The following is an 18905-nucleotide window of genomic DNA, read 5'->3' on the forward strand; positions in this document are numbered from 1 at the left end:
CAATGCATGTGTAGGGGCAGGGGTTAACAATCAGACCCTGAGCAACATTTGAGCTGTGTGATTTATCCTCCACATTCTCAGGGTATCTTTCTTGACTCAAAGTATTTTTGTTCACAGTATTCTTTTACAGTGTTGGTATGCAAAGACTATATAGAAATATGAGAGTAAATATTAGGTACTGTAAGGAAATAGCCAGATTTTTAAATTCCCATGTGTTGGGATAGTGTTCTTATAACTTGTAATTATTAAAATATTTTGTGAGCCTTTAGGACTCAAGTGAATTTAGCAGTTCTAAATATCAATTAAGTTATTTTAAACTACTATTATGCTTACATGACACACAATTAGCTTAATATTCATAGTAATCAGGTTACATCCATGTTGTAAGCAAACGGCATGACTAAAAATTTACTAAGGTAATGATTAAATGTGCACTTGGAGCTATTATCAGATAATGCAAAGGGTCTGTTAGCTCTGAAATACTTTGTCCAAGCTCTTGCTTTATTAAAATCAAATGTGTGATTGCCTTGTGACTTAATAATATCAAAGGTGCTAACAGACAGAATATTAACTTAAAAGAAAGAAAATACAATTGTAAGTTTATATAGGCTCCCATGACATGCCTCAAAGTATTAAAGCAGTTACTACATGTCAAAAAAGTTTATTTCATTTAAAGTTTCAGGGAGAAGGAGAACAAACTAAGGCCTTATGATATCAATAGGCTGCAGTGATTAAAAAAAAAAAAAAAAAAAGTCTTACTTGTTTTGGAAATTGTTTTTGCTAAAACTCTTATTTAATTTCCAAGATGACTGGATTTATTTTAATTTTAATTTTAATTTTAATTTTAATTTTAATTTTAATTTTTATTTTTATTTTTATTTTTATTTTTAACCCTTGTATTTACTCTTAAAACACTCTCATTTTGGGATAGTAAAAAAAATTGTCACATTAGTAAAGTGGTGCTTACCCTTTTAAATAAACAAGGGAATTTACCAGAAACAGGGGGAAATGATTTTGGTCATGGTATTTTCTGATAGAAAAAATGATAGGAATTTCTTCTGTCATACTGTGTACCTGAAGGTTAAACAATCTCATTATGTACTTCTCATTTCTAAAATTGTAGTCATGTTTTATTAAAAACCTGTTTCTTTTAGTATAATAAAATAAACTTTTAATTGGCATTTATTTCCACAGTTTTGCTGTGTCTTGTTTTAGCTTTGTATGAAAATCATGCTTTTTAAATGCCTGCTTCACTGCATACATTTTTACCTTGTTCTTACACTATAAGGTCTCTACTTTCATAAATGAGTGAAAAACTTTATATGACTTTGAAATAATTCCAGGTTTTAAGTCCCAATTCTGATGCCCTGCCAATTTTACAGTGCTATCCTGCCTTCAAAACACACGTTTTTCCACATTGTAATATAAAAGAAAAATTAAAAAAAAAAGGAAAATTATGAGAGGCAATGACTATGTGTATATTATAGTATGACAGCTAAATTAAATGATCTAGATTCAAAAAGAAAGAATAAATGTTTATTTCATTACAGTTAGTCACCTTTAGTGTTATCAATAACATAAAAAAAAAAAAAAAGACCTGAATTTTATAGGAAAATGATTGAATGTCCAATTGCTAAAGTTACCTGTATTTTCTGTAGACTCTCTGAGGCTTCACTGATATTGTGAGGTACATCAAAGCATTTGGCTGTGGCGATTTTTGCATTGACCAGCCATTGCTGGAAGTCCCTGAAAGTTGTCCGAAATCTTTGCTGCAAGATCTGCTCTTTACTCTGACATCCTTTTGAAGCTTGCAGGCAAAGGCTGGGTTTACCACATCAGGGAAGCAGAAGAGAGAAAAGGAAGAGAAGGACTCTGTTAGGTAGCAGTGCTATTACTTATTTCTCTGCATAAGACCTGGATTCCTTCTACCAACCGTAAGCACATAACTAAGCACCAGGAAATCCATTAGAAGCTTTCAATGCCTTAAAAGTGAAGTATGTAAATTGGGATATAGCTGTCACAGATATGACAGATAAGCTTTTACAGAATGATTCAGTACCCCTAAGAACGAACAGTTTCTTCAAGCCTTTTTCTCTCTAGGGACAAAACACGAAACTACAGAAATTACAATATGAACTTCCACGGTTTAATTAAGTTCATAACATTAGAAAGGATCAACTTGGGTCATCATACCCTTCTTCTGCAGTTACAGAAGTAAAAGCTGCAAGAGACAAAAGAATCTTGTGCCTGAAATGCAGGTGTCAATCATCTACAGTGACCTCAGAGAAAGTAAGAGAACAAATAAACATTAGCTCCCCTGTTTCAATGAACTGACAGGTAGGGCAGGGGTATAATGAAGGACAAAATGAAGAAAAAAAAATTTAGACAGCTGTTATAGCTTCCTCCTCTTTCAGGTAAATGAGATATAGCTCTACCTCACAGTTTCTTATAAGGTTACTTCCTGTAATAGACCAGGTGTAGACATACAATGGCTTAAGCTCAGTTTGTTGGCATAACTTGTGTCTTAAAAAAAACACAACTGTTTTCTAGAAATGCTAATTGAAGCCAATACTGTTAAAATTTTGCAAAATGTTAAAATTCTAAAAATGTTATTGACACGGATATCAAAATAATGATTCTAATCATTGTCTATATATATTTCAAATTCCAACATTCTAATTAACGTTTCCCTAAAAAAAACACTTGCATGCACACATATATGGGATTGATTAACTATAAACAAGATGAATATGTACCTGTTATACTCCTTAATCAACCCTGAGACTTTTGAAGAATAAGTACTCAAATCTCTGGAAAATCTACAGAGATCATTTAACTGAGTCTTGATCTCATCTATCATATGTTCAGACTTCACCAGGGCATCCAACATTTCCTGTTAAAACAAAACAAATGAGCAATATTGGTAAGTAAATAATTAAAAAGAAATACAATGAAAATTTATAAAATTTAATTTCAACTTCAATTTCAATACATTTTTGAAAGCATTCTAGCAATCAAGTACAGAGGCTTATTTGAAATTATGAGCTTCTATAGACTAAATTTCTGGACACCTTAACTTTTTTAATTCAAAACGTTCTCGTAGAAGAGTTTAAGATATGCACCTTGATATTTATATATATATTAAGGTGCATATGTATATTATATCACATAGTATTATCAACTAGCTGTACCCATGAAATTATGTACAATTAGGGAATAGCAAACAATACCAGTGCATACAACTATAATTGTCCTTTTGGCTTGAGTTTAGTATGCCCAATAAAAACAAGCTGTATCAAAAAACAAACAACCCCCCAAACAAACAAATGAAACTTCTAATAGCTTCGATATTTTGACAGAGGCTTTCTTAATGTAAAAGCACAGCTGCTCACAGTCCTTTGAGGGTCACTGGCTGTCACTGCTGCACTGTTTTTGGAAACAGCTAAGTCAAGAAAAAAGTATTTATGTTTACTTAGCAAACATCACTGGGATAGGTGTGATAACTACTCCAACAAAAACAGTTCTCATGTTGATGTACACAGCGTCTCCACTGCAGCACCCTGCCAACTACTTCAGCATGATTAGCAGTGTAGACTTGGCTCCTCACATCGTTAGAAACTAAATTCTTCTGGCATTCCTCTTAAACTACCAGGGAGAAAAGACAATCTTCTAGCTTGTTACATTCACCACAGCAAAGGTTCTACAGTGATGTCATGCCAGAGGGTTTGGCATGCATAGATTAGTTTGGCTACGTCTAAGCCCTGATCTGGAAGAGATGTATGTATAAATATAAGAAACTGATCACATGAAATTGACAACAGAATAGAAAGGGGACGGGGAAGTGGTACAAGGCCATTAAGTTTCTGAATATATGGAAAATGATAATTGAGAATATACATAGTAAATAGTTTGTGATTATCTATAAGCACACAATTGTATGTTCAGGAAATATACAAGTTATGTATGTGAAAATAGAGAAAAGGTTTTGAAAACACCACAATTTCAAAGATTAAAAAACAAACAAACAAAAAAACCTCACCAAATACATTTTCAAATACATCTCACTGCAATAAACTGATATGCACTTGTGTAAATTAAAACTGAAAACAAATATTAGCAAGGGTCTAGCAAGACAACAGACTTAGTAAGAACAGCAAACGATCAAAAACCTGGGATTCAGATAATGTGTCTGCCGCCCATGAGGAACTTTGTGCTTGTTTTATATCTCTTTTATTGAAAAAATCTTTGGAGTTGCAAATTTTTTAAAGATCTATAATGTATGTTTCTGAGAAAGCTAAAATAAGAATAAGGGATACATGTTCTTTGTAGTACCTGAACTGCCAGGAAAAACAACTACAATCCATTTTGACATAAATAATTATCTGCTTTGAATCACTCACACACCAGAAAATCTGTTCAACCATAATTAAAAGATACTTGAAATAGTCATGATGCTGATTTGTTTATAAACCACACAAAATAACATTTGAATTTAGTACTGAAGTAATAACAACAATGTTTAGGAAAAAAAAAAAAAAAAAAGAAGAAGAAAAAAAGTAAGCTGTTTTTTGTTTGTCTACTTCATTAAACTGCACACAAGACTTTTTTTTTGGAAGCATTGGGAATGACAGCAAACTGGCTATTACTTAAAACAAGATGTTTTTTTAACACTTAAAACAGAGATTACTTATGGCAGGAATCACTATAATGACATAATATATATGTATATTTTTTCTTTCTTTTCCAAAGAAACAGAACCTAGGAGTATCATGGGTTAAAATCATCTGTTTTCAATGAAATCTATGAGTTTCAAATAACTTACCACAATAAATATTAAAAGATTTTTTTGATGTTATACAACCTTAGGCATAACCTCTTAACAAGCAGGAACATTTACTCGAAAACCAGATTACATTTAGCTATGGCCATACAGAGACATTGAATCACTAATAGCACTGTTTCAGTGACAGATTTAATTTTGAATCTGAGAATTGCAAAAATAATTTGCTGAATACCAGGTGTAAGATCTGTTGCTATTATGTTGCACATATGAAAAGGGTATGGGATAACAGAGTGAGCTTGCTAATTCTGAGAATTAGGAAATGCATCTTTAATTTGTGGCCTTGGCTTGTGTGACAACAGAATTGGTATGTGACAATGGAAAAGGAATGCTTGCAGTGCTATTTTACATTAACAGTAGGACCCATCCCTGGAGCCCAAATGGAAGGATTACTGTCCTGACTGCATTTCTTCAAGCTATATATATATAAAAAAAAAAGATTTACATAGTAGGACTGTGCATAATAAGTCTTATGTTTCCTCTGCATTTTCCTCCTTACCTAAAGTTTACAACTTTATAGTCTAAATAAGGCATTTCACATAGAGCTACAGTACATACATGGTATACGTAGTACTAATAAAAGCAATGTCCTTTGAATTTAGTATTTCTCCATTTTTAAAATATTTTTTTTATTAAAAAAAAATCAAAGAAACATCTGTTGCATGTTGATGATAGTTCCATATCTTCCTTCCCTGTTTAAAAACATAACCATATAAGACTTTGCATATTTGTGCTTTTTATTTACTCTAGTGTAGTGTCAGCTTTGTTACTCCTACTGGCACTCAAACAGGCAGGTTCCATCAGTCTGTTTCAGGGAATTCTGTGGAAGGGGAAGCCACAGAAATAACTTGGCACAGCCAGTGGAGGAGATTTATAATCTCAGTTTAAAGAGAAAGTGTTTGGGTTTTTTGAATATTTCTTTGGTGAAGGGGAGAGAAAGCAAGCATCACATACCTCTCTTCTTTTAATTAAACTGAACACTACCCTGAAAAGAAAGGAAAAGATACAATGTGTCTTTCCTCTACTTCTGTGATTCACAGAAATTGAGATAGGTACAAACATATAGATATGTAACTTGGGTGTTGTGTATATATATATATGTTTTGTGTGCGTGTGTGTGTGTGTGTGTGTGTCATACATACATATGGAATATTTGCTAGAAGACACCCAGGAACTCCTTTTCTATTTCTCTGAATTCCACTACATTCCAAAGAAGAACAATTAGCAAAAATACCTGTTTCAAATATAATTTCTTTAAATACTGGACAAGATCTTAACATATATAATGTGAGGAATATTTCAAGAAATGAAAAGTAGAAACTCAATACATGCATGAAAAATTGTGAGTTACAAATCACTCCAGCTGCTACTTGGCTTTTAGGAAATACTTCATGCTTCCCTGATCAAGTACTACCCTGGCTCTAAACAGTGAGCAACTTAAAGAGAAATTCAGAGACAGTTTGCTAGTTCCTTCATTTTCTTAAAGGCTAGCCTTGTTTTTAATGTATAGGATCCAGGCAGCATTTGCTAAGTCTAGTACAGCAGTGGCTAAAGATACGTCTTTTGTAAACAGTGCTTGCTCTGCTTGCAGTCACAGAAGTTTGGAAAGTTGGGATTTCAGAGGGAGATTTTCAAATATACCTTTTTTTTTTTTTTTTTTTTTTTTTTTTTTTCTACCTCTCCCACTCCTTGATAGTGCCAGTTGGCAGAAGTTTTCTGCCCATGGTACCTGCACATTTACAACTGGAAAACTACTCAGAAAAGAGGGGTGACCTTACTTTCTCCTTGTTCCAGCTTTCCACGATCTCTGTGTCAGTGTGCTGGCCATCGAGGGGGGTCAGGCTTTGCGACCAGGTGGCCAGCAGTCCGCTGAACCGCTGCACGGCCTCCTCCAGCTGTGCGACCTGCACGGCGAACTCCTGCTCCGACAGGGCCATCTGGCTCAGCACATCCTGCAGGCTTTGCTGGCTCTGGAAAGCGCTCTCTTCCCACTGCTTCCAGTCCGACTGCAGGGCCTGCATCTCGGCAGTGAGGACATGGCACCCGCCAGCAGTTGTGCTGCGCTTGGCTGCGGGAGCCAGAGTCTCCACTCGGATGAGGCGGCCTGCACCAATCTGGCGGGAGTCTACCAGCTCCTGCAAGGCAACATTGTCATGGTAACTTGCTACAGCTGGAAAGGGGGGGCCGCCCAAGCTGGGGGCAGCATGCAGGGGAAATGCGCAGCACTGCGCTGAGCAGCAGTTTCGGCAGCAACACTTTCACGACATCCACGCTGCGTGCAGAACTGCAAAACGTAGCCAGAGGCAAGATGAAAATAAAACTCAGTCAAGGGACTGTGAGGGCTTTACAGTTATTACAGAGTGGTTCTAAAACTTTCATAAGTTTAGAGGAGAACGAACTTCTTTTTTTTTTTTTTTTTTTTTTTATTTCCAGATACTAAAAAGTAATGTTTAGGGTAAGATGCAGAAAGGAACTGATTTGAGATGTTTTGCATAACAAACACTGGTACAGAGCTGCACGTAGCAGGTTTAAGAACATTACTGTGTTGCTGAAAAAAAAGCATTCTGCAGCGTACTCATGATCTGAGATGTGCCATTATTGGTTACACATGATTTTTGTTGCTGTTGTTTTTGGTTTTTAATAAATTCTTTCTACAGCATTCTATTTCATTCTTACACAGGCTACAAGGACTTTTTTGTTTTGGTTTGGTTTTTTGTTTGTTTTAGTTTAGTTTAGTTTTCAGCTTTAGAAGCTGGAAAATATAAATATCATCCCAATCACTGCATGCCAGAAAAATGCTATTTATTTTCTTCATCTCATGAACTAGAAACTACTGTCTCTTCACTTTCTCATATTATACATGGGGAGTTTGAACACAAAGGAGGCTAAAAACTTATAATAAACAACAAATAATAAATAATAATAAACAGTAATAAACAACAGTAATAAACAACATCTATAATTTGATCTGGCTATCCTATATCCTCATCTACTCTGTTCACAGGCCCACCCTCAAGTTTAGGAGCAGGCTAAAATGCTGTTAGCATGACTATTTGAATGTAAACATCAGGCATGAGTAAAACATGAAGTCTGCTTTAATGCTGCATTCGGAAATGTGTAACTTGCTCAGACACTCAAATGCCTAGGAATGGATGGACACATAGAGATGCCAGCACAAGGGGAGTATACATAGAGAGGCAACACACATTTCTACCGTGTTTGGACATCCTTCAACTGTGTTATGCATCCCCATTTCATGAAAATCACAAAAGGTTGTTTCTGACTGATTCAAACAACACTGTTTATGGAGAAAACATATTTGGAGATGAGGACAGAACAGTATTCATTAAACAGCTAAGCCATATTTTTCTGTGATGCCACTGGGCTTCCACTCTTGCAAATAGTTTCCATGCCTGCAGTGACTAACTCAGGTCTGATTGTACTTTCACTCCATCAACTTAGTATGGCAAGGCAGGCAAAAACACATCATATCTTAGAAAAGCTGCTTTCAGCTCACTGGAATATAATCACCACTTTAAATACACAAAGAGCAAGATCCCATAGGTTTTTGGCTCTGGCCTATTTTGGAGCATAGCTTCTGAATCACAGATGAAATCATGACAGCTAATATTTCTTACATTGATTTTGGCCAGTTTTTTCTGTATCGTTGATGTATCTCCAGTTGCATCTGACCAACGGTGTAGCTCTTCCTTTGCAGAATGGAGCCAGTCTGTGAATTCATGCACAGCGTCAAGGTATAGCAAATGATCCTTCACAATATCTTCTACTTTCTTCATTTTGTCCTATTTTTCAGATTTAAAAACAAAACAAAACTAAACAAAACAAACAAACAAAAATCTGTTAAATTGCTAAAACACTTTCCTGGCTTCTGTCCAGACTTTATGGGTGTAATATTATAAAGAACTGCTCTGCATGCATTTGAATACTGAGCAGCAGAACATATAGCAGCTTATATATATATAGCACCTTCTTTGCCTCAGTCTTTAGCGGCAATACCGGATGTTCTCTGGATACTCAGTACCCTGAGCTGGTGGAAGGGGATGGGGAGCAGGATGTGGCCCTCATTATCCATGAAGAACTGGTTGGTGACCTGCTACGGCACTTAGATGTGCACAAGTCGATGGGGCCGGATGGGATCCACCCAAGGGTACTGAGGGAACTGGCAGAGGAGCTGGCCAAGCCACTGTCCATCATTTATCAACAGTCCTGGCTATCGGGGGAGGTCCCAATCGACTGGCGGCTAGCAAACGTGACGCCCATCTACAAGAAAGGCCGGAGGGCAGACCCGGGAAACTACAGGCCTGTCAGTTTGACCTCAGTGCCAGGAAAGCTCATGGAGCAGATCCTCCTGAGAGTCATCACGCAGCACTTGCAGGGGAAGCAGGCGATCAGGCCCAGTCAGCATGGTTTTATGAAAGGCAGGTCATGCCTGACGAACCTGATCTCCTTCTATGACAGAGTGACGCGCTGGGTGGATGAGGGAAAGGCTGTGGATGTGGTCTACCTTGACTTCAGCAAGGCTTTTGACACCGTCTCCCACAGCATTCTCCTCAAGAAACTGGCTGCTCTTGGCTTGGACTGGCGCACGCTTCGTTGGGTTAGAAACTGGCTGGATAGCCGGGCCCAAAGAGTCGTGGTGAATGGAGTCAAGTCCAGTTGGAGGCCAGTCACTAGTGGCGTCCCCCAGGGCTCGGTGCTGGGGCCGGTCCTCTTTAATATCTTCATCGATGATCTGGACGAGGGCATCGAGTGCACCCTCAGTAAGTTCGCAGATGACACCAAGTTAGGTGCGTGTGTCGATCTGCTTGAGGGTAGGAAAGCTCTGCAGGAGGATCTGGATAGGCTGCACCGATGGGCTGAGGTCAACTGCATGAAGTTTAACAAGGCCAAGTGCCGGGTCCTGCACCTGGGGCGCAATAACCCCAAGCAGAGCTACAGGCTGGGAGAGGAATGGTTGGAAAGCTGCCAGGCAGAGAAGGACCTGGGAGTGATGGTGGATAGTCGGCTGAATATGAGCCAGCAGTGTGCTCAGGTGGCCAAGAAGGCCAACGGCATCCTGGCTTGTATCAGGAACAGCGTGACCAGCAGGGCTAGGGAGGTGATCGTCCCCCTGTACTCAGCTCTGGTGAGGCCGCACCTCGAGTACTGTGTTCAGTTTTGGGCCCCTCGCTACAAGAAGGACATCGAGGTGCTTGAGCGGGTGCAGAGAAGGGCGACGAAGCTGGTGAGGGGCCTGGAGAACAAGTCCTACGAGGAGCGGCTGAGGGAGCTGGGCTTGTTCAGCCTGGAGAAGAGGAGGCTCAGGGGTGACCTTATCGCTCTTTTTAGGTACCTCAAGGGAGGCTGTAGCGAGGTGGGGGTTGGCCTGTTCTCCCACGTGCCTGGTGACAGGACGAGGGGGAATGGGTTTAAGTTGAGCCAGGGGAGTTTTAGGTTAGATGTTAGGAAGAACTTCTTCACTGAGAGGGTTGTGAGGCACTGGAACAGGCTGCCCAGGGAAGTGGTGGAGTCACCATCCCTGGAAGTCTTCAAAAGACGCTTAGATATAGAGCTTAGGGATATGGTTTAGTGGAGGGCTGTTAGCGTTAGGTTGGAGGTTGGACTCGATGACCTTGAGGTCTCTTCCAACCTAGAAAATTCTGTGATTCTGTGATTATAGCAACAAAACACAGTGCTACACTGCACAAAGTTTGGTTTAGGTTGCTCTGGAGTGCTGGCAGAAATATCTCTTTTTTATTAGAAGAAACAGGTCTCTCTAAATGTTAAGCAAAGTCACAGAGATGTCCCATATGAAGCCCACAAATGAGTTCTGCTGTTCAAAAGTGCAAAAGGTTGTAATGGTGCTGAGTCTTTTTTAGACATCAGATCAGAAGTAGTGGCTATCTCCAGGCCATATGCCTTGCACCCTGGAAGATTCTTTCCCTTACATAGACATACAACAACTGCATGGCTTTGTACCAGTGTTCTAACATAGGCTTAAAGTGGGACCAGTTTACCTTACAGGTGAAATAGTGTTTTGGTCTAGGCCGGCCTTTGGTTTGACCATAGATTTGTTCTTAAAATTCTCAGGAATGTTTCTCAAAAGTAACCAAAATTGAACTGAGGTGTGAATGTTTCTCTGTCAGAATGTTTCTTTGATGGTTACTAGCTAACCAAAGATGACCTAAAGTAAATCCTCAAAATTTTTACCTCTTAATGCATTTTGTCCAATGACCAAGTAAGGAAATGTACACATGTGCCTGACTTAAAAAAAAAAAAAAAAAAGTAGGTATCTTCTGAAAGCAGCAGAAGAGTATCAGGAAAGCCAAAGATGATTTACTTTTGTTTACATACCAAAATGTAACACAAGTAGACAGGGAGAGTGGAGGGAAACTGTTTCTCTTCTGGTGGCAGTGACTTTTACCAATTGCAGTCAGTGCTGTTCTCTCCCAAAGGAAAGACTGCAAAGTTATCAACAATTTCTGCCATCACAGCAAGTAGAGAAAAGAGCAGTAGCTTCATCTGGCACCAGCTAGCCAAACTTGGCCCATCTTCTCTGCCCGGCATCAATTCTTTTCTCAGCCTGCCAGCCCTGTGATGCTGTTGGACACTGTTACCCTACAAGTGATGAATTTACAACATATCCCAGCCCCCAGTCTCCACCAAACAGAGAAGTTCATGCAGGCACAAGAAACACAGCATGGCCGCAGGCTGGTAGGATGTCAGTATCTGCTCTGATGTGGGCAAAGTAGAAATACCTGCCCTATATGCTCAGCAGATGAGAAGTGCTCTACTGGGCCTGTATAATGGTTCATCTAACTAACTATTCTCTCCAATGTTATCTAGGGAGAGCACATGATTCTGGAAAATTTGTGGGCAATTTCCCGTATACTTCCTTATCATTTGTAATTTGTTTAAGAATGTTAGAAAGTTCTTAATCCTTTGTGTGGACCCTTGTCAGAGGCTTTTGAAAAATCCAGTTGTATTACATTCATTTCATCCTCCTTTATTTTAATGTGCTTATTGATATCTTCACCATGCTCCAGCATATTAGTTTGTTAGTTATACTTTCTGGATGCCATACTGACTTTTTCAGCAGTCTGCATGTAACCAATACTGTCAATTATACTGTTTTTCATTATAGATTACTGCCCTCTGATTACATCAGCCAGACTCACGAGACTGTTGTTCCCTCTAGGGCCTCCTTTGAAGCTGGCAGTGACACAGGATGCCTGATGCTCCACTGACAGAGCGGCCCCCTTAGCCAGCTTTTCAGCAATTTCTGTTTGAGCATTTCTCAAGAAACCTCAGTTGAATGTCATCTGCCTTTGGGGAGTTATTAGCATCTAACTGCTTGGTCTAGGTCTTTCCATACAGAAACCTCCTCTAGCTCCTCTTGCCTGCATGCTCTGAAGAAAATATCAGGTGTTATAATCTCCTCAATGTCTTCAGCAGAAAGGAACAACGTAAATTCACTGAGCTCCTGGTACAGCCTTATTGTCCTTTGGAGCAAGTGATCTTTGATCAGCAAGTGGTCCCAGCAATTCCCTAGATCCTGCTTTTGATGGATTTAAAGAATATTCTGCCATTACCTTGAGCATCATTCAGAATTCTTCAAACTCTGTAATGATTTCTTTTTTACATTTGGTCTGTTTCATACAACAGCCATTACCAGTCACCCCAGCTGGGAGATTCTGGGTCAATTAAGACAATTAATATTTGTTGAAAGAAAAATAAAAGCACCAATTTTTATACCCACCCACAGGATCTTTATTTTTTGAGGGACATGGAAAATTGCTTAAGAAATTAAATTTATTGATGCATCTCAATTTTAGCAGAACACTGCTTGGCTCACTTATGATACATTTTATTTTATTTTATTTTATTTTATTTTATTTTATTTTATTTTATTTTATTTTATTTTATTTTATTTTATTTTATTTTATTTTACTTTATTTTATTTTACTTTATTTTTAACACAAGACTGCTGATGCAAACTTTCCCAGCAGCTGAGAAGATGAAGACTGTAATTCAGAGCTAGTGTCACTGTCATAATCTGGATTGGAAGAAGATCTCTGTGAGTTTCCTTGTTTTTTCTTAGAAACCAAACAGAACACCTGTATTACAACTGCTCAATAGCTTGAAATAACACAAAATATGTGCATTTAATTTTCTGAAAACAAGATTTCTCTTTCTTTGTTTTCTGCTTAGGGGGGAGGAACTTGATTCTTTGCTTTCTAGGTTAGTTAGAAAAAAAAAAAAAAAAGAGAGAGAGAGAGTGCTAGGAATAAAAGAAAAAGAATCACAGAATCACAGAACTGTAGGGGTTGGAAGGGACCTCGAGAGATCATCAGGTCCAACCCCCCTGCCAAAGCAGCTTCCTTAGAGCAGGCTGCCCAGGTAGGCATCCAGATGGGCCTTAAATAACTCCAGAGAAGGAGACTCCACAACCTCCCTGGGCAGCCTGTTGCAGTGCTCCATCACCCTCACCGTGAAGAAGTTTTTGCACGTTGCTGTGGAATTTCCTGTGTGTCATCTTGTGGCCATTACCCATTGTCCTGTCCCCACAAACCACTGAGAAGAGGTTGGTCAAATCCCTCTGTCTCCCTCCCGCACTTCAGGTATTTATATACATTGATAAGATCCCCTCTCAGTCTTGTCTTCTCCAGGCTGAACAGACCCAGGTCTCTCAGCCTTTCCTCATAGGGAAGATGCTCCAAGCCCTATATCACCTTTGTGCCCCTCCGCTGGACTCTTTCCAGGAGATCCCTGTCTTTTTTGTACCGGGGAGCCTAGTACTGGACACAGTACTCCGGGTGAGGCTTGACCAGAGCAGAGTAGAGGGTGAGGATCACCTCCCTTGCCCTGATGGCCACACTCCTTTTAATACACTTCAGGATCCCGTTGGCACTCTTGGCCACCAGGGCACACTGCTGGCTCATGGTCAACCTGTCATCTACCAGGACCCCAGGTCCTTCTCCTCAGAGCTCCTCTCCAGCAGGTTGCCCCCCAGCCTGTACTGATACTTCGGGTTGTTCCTTCCCAGGTGTAGGACTCTACACTTGCTCTTATTAAATCTCATTTGGTTTCTTCCTGCCCATCTGTACTGCCTGTCCAGGTCTCACTGAATGGCAGCACAGCCTTCTGGTGTGTCAGCCAGAAGAAATAGAAAGTAGAAAATAAATCTGGAAGAATATCAGAAGTACTGTTGTACATATGAAACTTAGAGTAAAATATATGCCCTTCACTTCTAAAAAATCATAACCATACCAGTTTCAATTCCCAACCTTTTGTGTTCTAGTGAATTCTAGTAAATTATGTCCAACTCTTTTGTTGGACTCAGCCATAACAAAAGGCATAACTATTCAAACACAATCAGTCATTCATTCACTATAAAACTATTAAAATCAAAATGTTAGTCTTTTATACAGATGTCCAAACATTTTACTTACTTGAAATGGAAACCTTTGCTTTTTTCTTACCTTGGCTACTGTTGCAATATCATTAAACTGTGTTTTTAGTTCTTCTCGAGCTGCTTCTCCAAAAAAAACATCCTCAGTTTTTTCATGCAGTTCTGCAGCTTTTTCAATGAGTTGCTGTAAATCACCAGAGTGATCCTCTATCTCAGAAACAATAGCTTGGAAGTGGTCCAGCTGAGCAAACTTCTCCTTCAGACCAATCTGTGGTTCTAAAGGCTGCTCCACTTTGTGATTCAATTTCTCTAACCACTGCTCCAGCTGGTTTTTCCTTTCCAGGTATTCATCCCACTGGCTAATGACAGACTCTAGGCAGCTTACATTAAAAGAAACATACACAGTACAGATGAGAACACTCAAAAGGTCTAAAAAAAAAGAGCTTGCATATACCGTAAGTTTTACATTATACAGACATCTTTAATACATCTAGTATTTACTTTTTCCTTCATCTTGTTTTAGTTTTGTGTCAACTTAATCCATGCTATTCTAGAATTTCTGTGTTCTTTAGGCTACTACATATAACCTGATACAACTGATTCCCTAGTACAGGTTACATGAGCTATCTGTCTGTCTCAGAAAGGCACATTTCAGTGTCTAGCAAATCAAAATATAGAGCATTATTGGAGCTCTTTACGACCACAGTAATAAAATGTACAGCATCCTATTAGGTTATTGACAATTAAGAGAGCTCCTGGTAACTTTTTAAAAGAATGAATAAATTATAAATTGTCCATTTTATCATTAAGAATAAATATACCCTTCTGTTATATATTGCTCCTTCTAACAGATCTCCAGGTCTTTCTGGGACTTGGCTTGAGGAATGTAATTCTGATTCCACTGGACTTAGTAGCTGAGTGTGTGGTAAAGATTTTGTTTAAAATGTAATAGTAATATTGTAATGTAATGTTATAGTAATATAAATAATATTTTATGACACAAAGTGGATGAAATTAAAATGAAATCTTAAAGGGTTCCCACCATAATTTTCTACATAGCATTGTATTACAATTTTGGCGTATGTAAGAAAGTGGCATCGCTTCTCATTGAAGAACTCCAATTTTATACCATAGCTCACTGACAACCGATATTTAAGACTCAGATACCCTAATGAAGAGAAAGCTTTGTTTTCATTAGAGAGCTAAGGAATTAAGATCATGAAGAAGGGCCTATTTCTATCCAATAATGACTAGAGTCATTATTGAAAGAGGCAGTGCTTATAAAAACCGTAGATGAAAGCAGCAAGGGAGGGCATGCAGCTAGTATGGATAACAGGATTTAAATGTCAGATGTTGTTAAAAGAAGAAAAGAAAGATGGAATTTGATGAAGAAAAAAATAAATAAATTCTGGACTGTATTAAGAAGGCTGTTATATGAAGTAGAAAATGGTGATATTCTATTCAGAATTAATAAGTTCTCAAATACTGGAAGACATCAGCCCATTTTAAATTATCTTCTATGAAAAATGTAGACAAACGAGCAGTAGTCTGCAATTTATTGAAAAGGAAACATGGATAAAAGTGGCCCAGAAAGAGATGCTGGGGTCCTTCAAATATATTAAAAAGTTCTCACACAGGCAATAACAAAAAACTTTTAATTTCCACTGAAGTTAAGGTAAGAATAAATTAGCTTCATTTTCAGGCAAGGCAAGGAAAAAAAGAGAAAGATAATTGAGGAATCCTCCTAGAGTTTTGTAAGGAAAAGGTATATAAATATTTGAATGAATTTGGATGATTACTACTTCTTCTTAAGTGACCATCTCATATGAAACTTGATTCAGCTGATAGGGTGAAGGTGAACTCTCTGCTTTTTATTTTTTATTTTTTTATTTTATTTTTTTTTTTACAGAAGGATGTATTTCTTCAGGTAATTTTGATTCTTTCTGATGATGTATGTAGCTTTTCCCTCAGGTGTGAATGAATGGTCTCTTGTGTGTTGTAAGGTACCTCTTTTGTCATAAGCAAAGATATGAGGGTTTGACCTGTGTTTTCTAGTTAGTTTTACCTCTGCCAATTCACTGATGTGTTGATGATGTCATTCCATACATCCTTCAGTGTTTGTAGCTCTGTATGTATCACCTTTTGTCCTTCCTCATTGCTGCTTCTAAGTGCTTGTTCTCCTTTGCCAATGGCCATGTTCAACTTAACTTCACCATCGCCTTTGAGTAAGAGGATTTCCTGTGAGGCAAAATGAATCAAAATATTAAGTGAAATCCTTTGAGAGATGAAATTCTTCCAGTAAAAGACACCATTTACCCTTGATAACCATCAAGGGTAACCTTGATAACCATGTATGAATTCTTAGGCACCTGGTTTTGTTAGCGTCTGTACCTTGATATGTGCAAGTAACCCAACAGTTTTCCCAAAAGCCATACAGGTATTTCTCTGCATTGGTCCTAAAATATTGCTCACATTGCAGTAGATAATGAATAGGTTAAGCATTGCACAGAAAGACGGCAACATACAGTGGTATCTACACTGATAACCTTCCTAATCTGTCCTGTTCTTGAAGACCTACTCTAACAGATATGTCACAGAGTCTCTCCATGTGAACGATTCCAAGACTTCCCCTCCATTAGGAAGATATATATTTTTTTAAAACCTGAATGCACATTTTCATAGTTGGTTATTCTTCATTAACCATAATACCTTGCCTCTGTCTTCATTACACTTTATCTTATTTCTCACACTGCATCTCCCAATTTGTTAAGATCACTTTAAATTAAATTTTCTCTCCTTAATAACAGTATGAAGAATAAAATATAAAATTATTTCTTTTCCATTGATGTGGCCCTCACACAATGTTAATCAATGTATACTCTCCACTTTAATCTTTACCTGAATTTGTGTCAGTCGTTTCTCTAGTGTGGCTTTGCTACCGACTGTACTCTCTGATGATGCCAGTTTATCCTGAACCTCTTTCACCCATGACCACATGCTCTGCAATGCCTCCTCCAAAGTCAGATGCTCCTGGAGTGCAAGCTGACATGTTCTCAGCTTATCCTTGACTGTTTTGACCATGTTTTGATAATTAGTGAGATGCTGAGAGGCCAGGCGCACTTCCCTTCCTGCACCATGTCCTTCCTCATTTAAAGCCTGTGCCATTTGGGACAGCTTATCAAATGATTCCCTGAAAGAAAAATATTGAGGCTGAAAAATCAGTTTCAAAAAGCATATGACATTGTAACAGCAACTATGAGAAGTCATGAAGGGTGCTGACATAATCATCTACTCCACAAATATTAATGTCTAATTAACAGAAAATCTAGCTGGGAGAGACTGAAAGGAAATATTAGCAGTACGTATCAACTAAGATCATGACTTGTATATAGTGCCATTTCTTGCAGATTTTGATACTCCAAATTATCACACTGGAATCTTTGTGTTACATATTTAAATTAAAAGCTAACTTACTTTCTTTTTGGCTATCAGACATCCAGTTCTTCATGAACTGCTACCTTTTTGTACCTGCCAAAACTTCTGAGGAGTTTATAGCCTTTGACATATAAGAATGCATGATGGAAAAGTCAGGCCATTTGCCCAGCATTAGACACTAACTCTGGAGTTCAGTACAAGGCTCAGTAAAAGGAGTTAAAACTCTGGCCTTATATAGCCTCAGTTAATCTACTACTGGATAACCCTTCCAGATATCCTGTGATTAAAAGGAATTTGTATAGACCAAAATGTCTTGCAACAGTCTCAAGAGGATAGATAGTGACTGTATTTCTTTTTAGCATTCTGTGAGCCTTGAACAGCTGACTACTATTTCTGTTCAATATTCACTAACATAATAAAGATAATAAAAATTGAAAAGCCACAATGTAGTAAAAAAAAAAAAACAACAAAAAAAACCACATTACTTTGGCTGGATGTCGATCCACTCACTGAGTCTAAGATCTAGAAATACTTATCAGCCAATTTATTAGTAAATAATGTTAATATTATTTAATATTAATATTAATAATTAATATTATTTAATAAAATAATAATGTTATTTGGTCTCTTTATACAAAGTCAACTCTATAGGAAAGTAGAATCTGCTAACCCAGTTAGATCTAGGTGTTGCAGAACGGAAAAAAGAATAAAATTTTATAAATTGATATGATGATATATGATGTTTTTACTATTGCTTTTACTATCAATGATATTTTTCAGGCTTCATTTATTAATGAACTAAGATATACTTTTCTTAATGAGAAATGTGTCTACATCAAATTCTGGTATTGTCTTGAAGTTCAAATTTCCTTAAAACTGGGAATATTTGGACTCAGTCTATTTTTAGAGTATATTGCAACACTTTTGTCTGTCTTTCACAAACACACTTTACCCAAACAGTTCACTTTCAGTATTACTTTAACAGAGGGGAAAATGAGAGTATTTTAGGAAAAGTGTTTCATACTACCTTGAAGTCAGTAACTCTTCCAGGAAGTTTTCCACTTTCTGCACCTCCTTTTTCTTCTCAGGAATAAGCTGTTTGCTCTCTCCTAATGCTTCTGTGCTTATTCTTTCTTCCATGTCATGTAACCACAGGCTGAGTTTCTTGTAGTGATCTTCAAAACTACAGAACAGATAAATATTTACCTAAAAATATTT

General features: G+C 37.9%; 1 protein-coding gene across 13 annotated transcripts in view; it reads right to left on the reverse strand.

Annotated features, from left to right (window-relative positions):
* SYNE1 (spectrin repeat containing nuclear envelope protein 1) overlaps window positions 1–18905 on the reverse strand; it is a 306198-nt gene that overhangs the window by 156249 nt on the left and 131044 nt on the right. For all 13 annotated transcript variants that reach the window (XM_082757645.1, XM_082757640.1, XM_082757651.1 and 10 more), the window contains 8 exons: window positions 18715–18870; window positions 17151–17442; window positions 16318–16490; window positions 14323–14632; window positions 8479–8643; window positions 6619–6975; window positions 2757–2893; window positions 1644–1821 (listed from right to left, as the gene is read on the reverse strand). In XM_082757645.1, the coding sequence (XP_082613771.1) occupies window positions 1644–1821; window positions 2757–2893; window positions 6619–6975; window positions 8479–8643; window positions 14323–14632; window positions 16318–16490; window positions 17151–17442; window positions 18715–18870 (1768 nt within the window). The remainder of the gene's footprint in view (window positions 1–1643; window positions 1822–2756; window positions 2894–6618; window positions 6976–8478; window positions 8644–14322; window positions 14633–16317; window positions 16491–17150; window positions 17443–18714; window positions 18871–18905) is intronic.

Source organism: Aythya marila, assembly GCF_965140915.1.
Source record: "Aythya marila genome assembly, chromosome: 3".
Taxonomy (NCBI): domain Eukaryota; kingdom Metazoa; phylum Chordata; class Aves; order Anseriformes; family Anatidae; genus Aythya; species Aythya marila.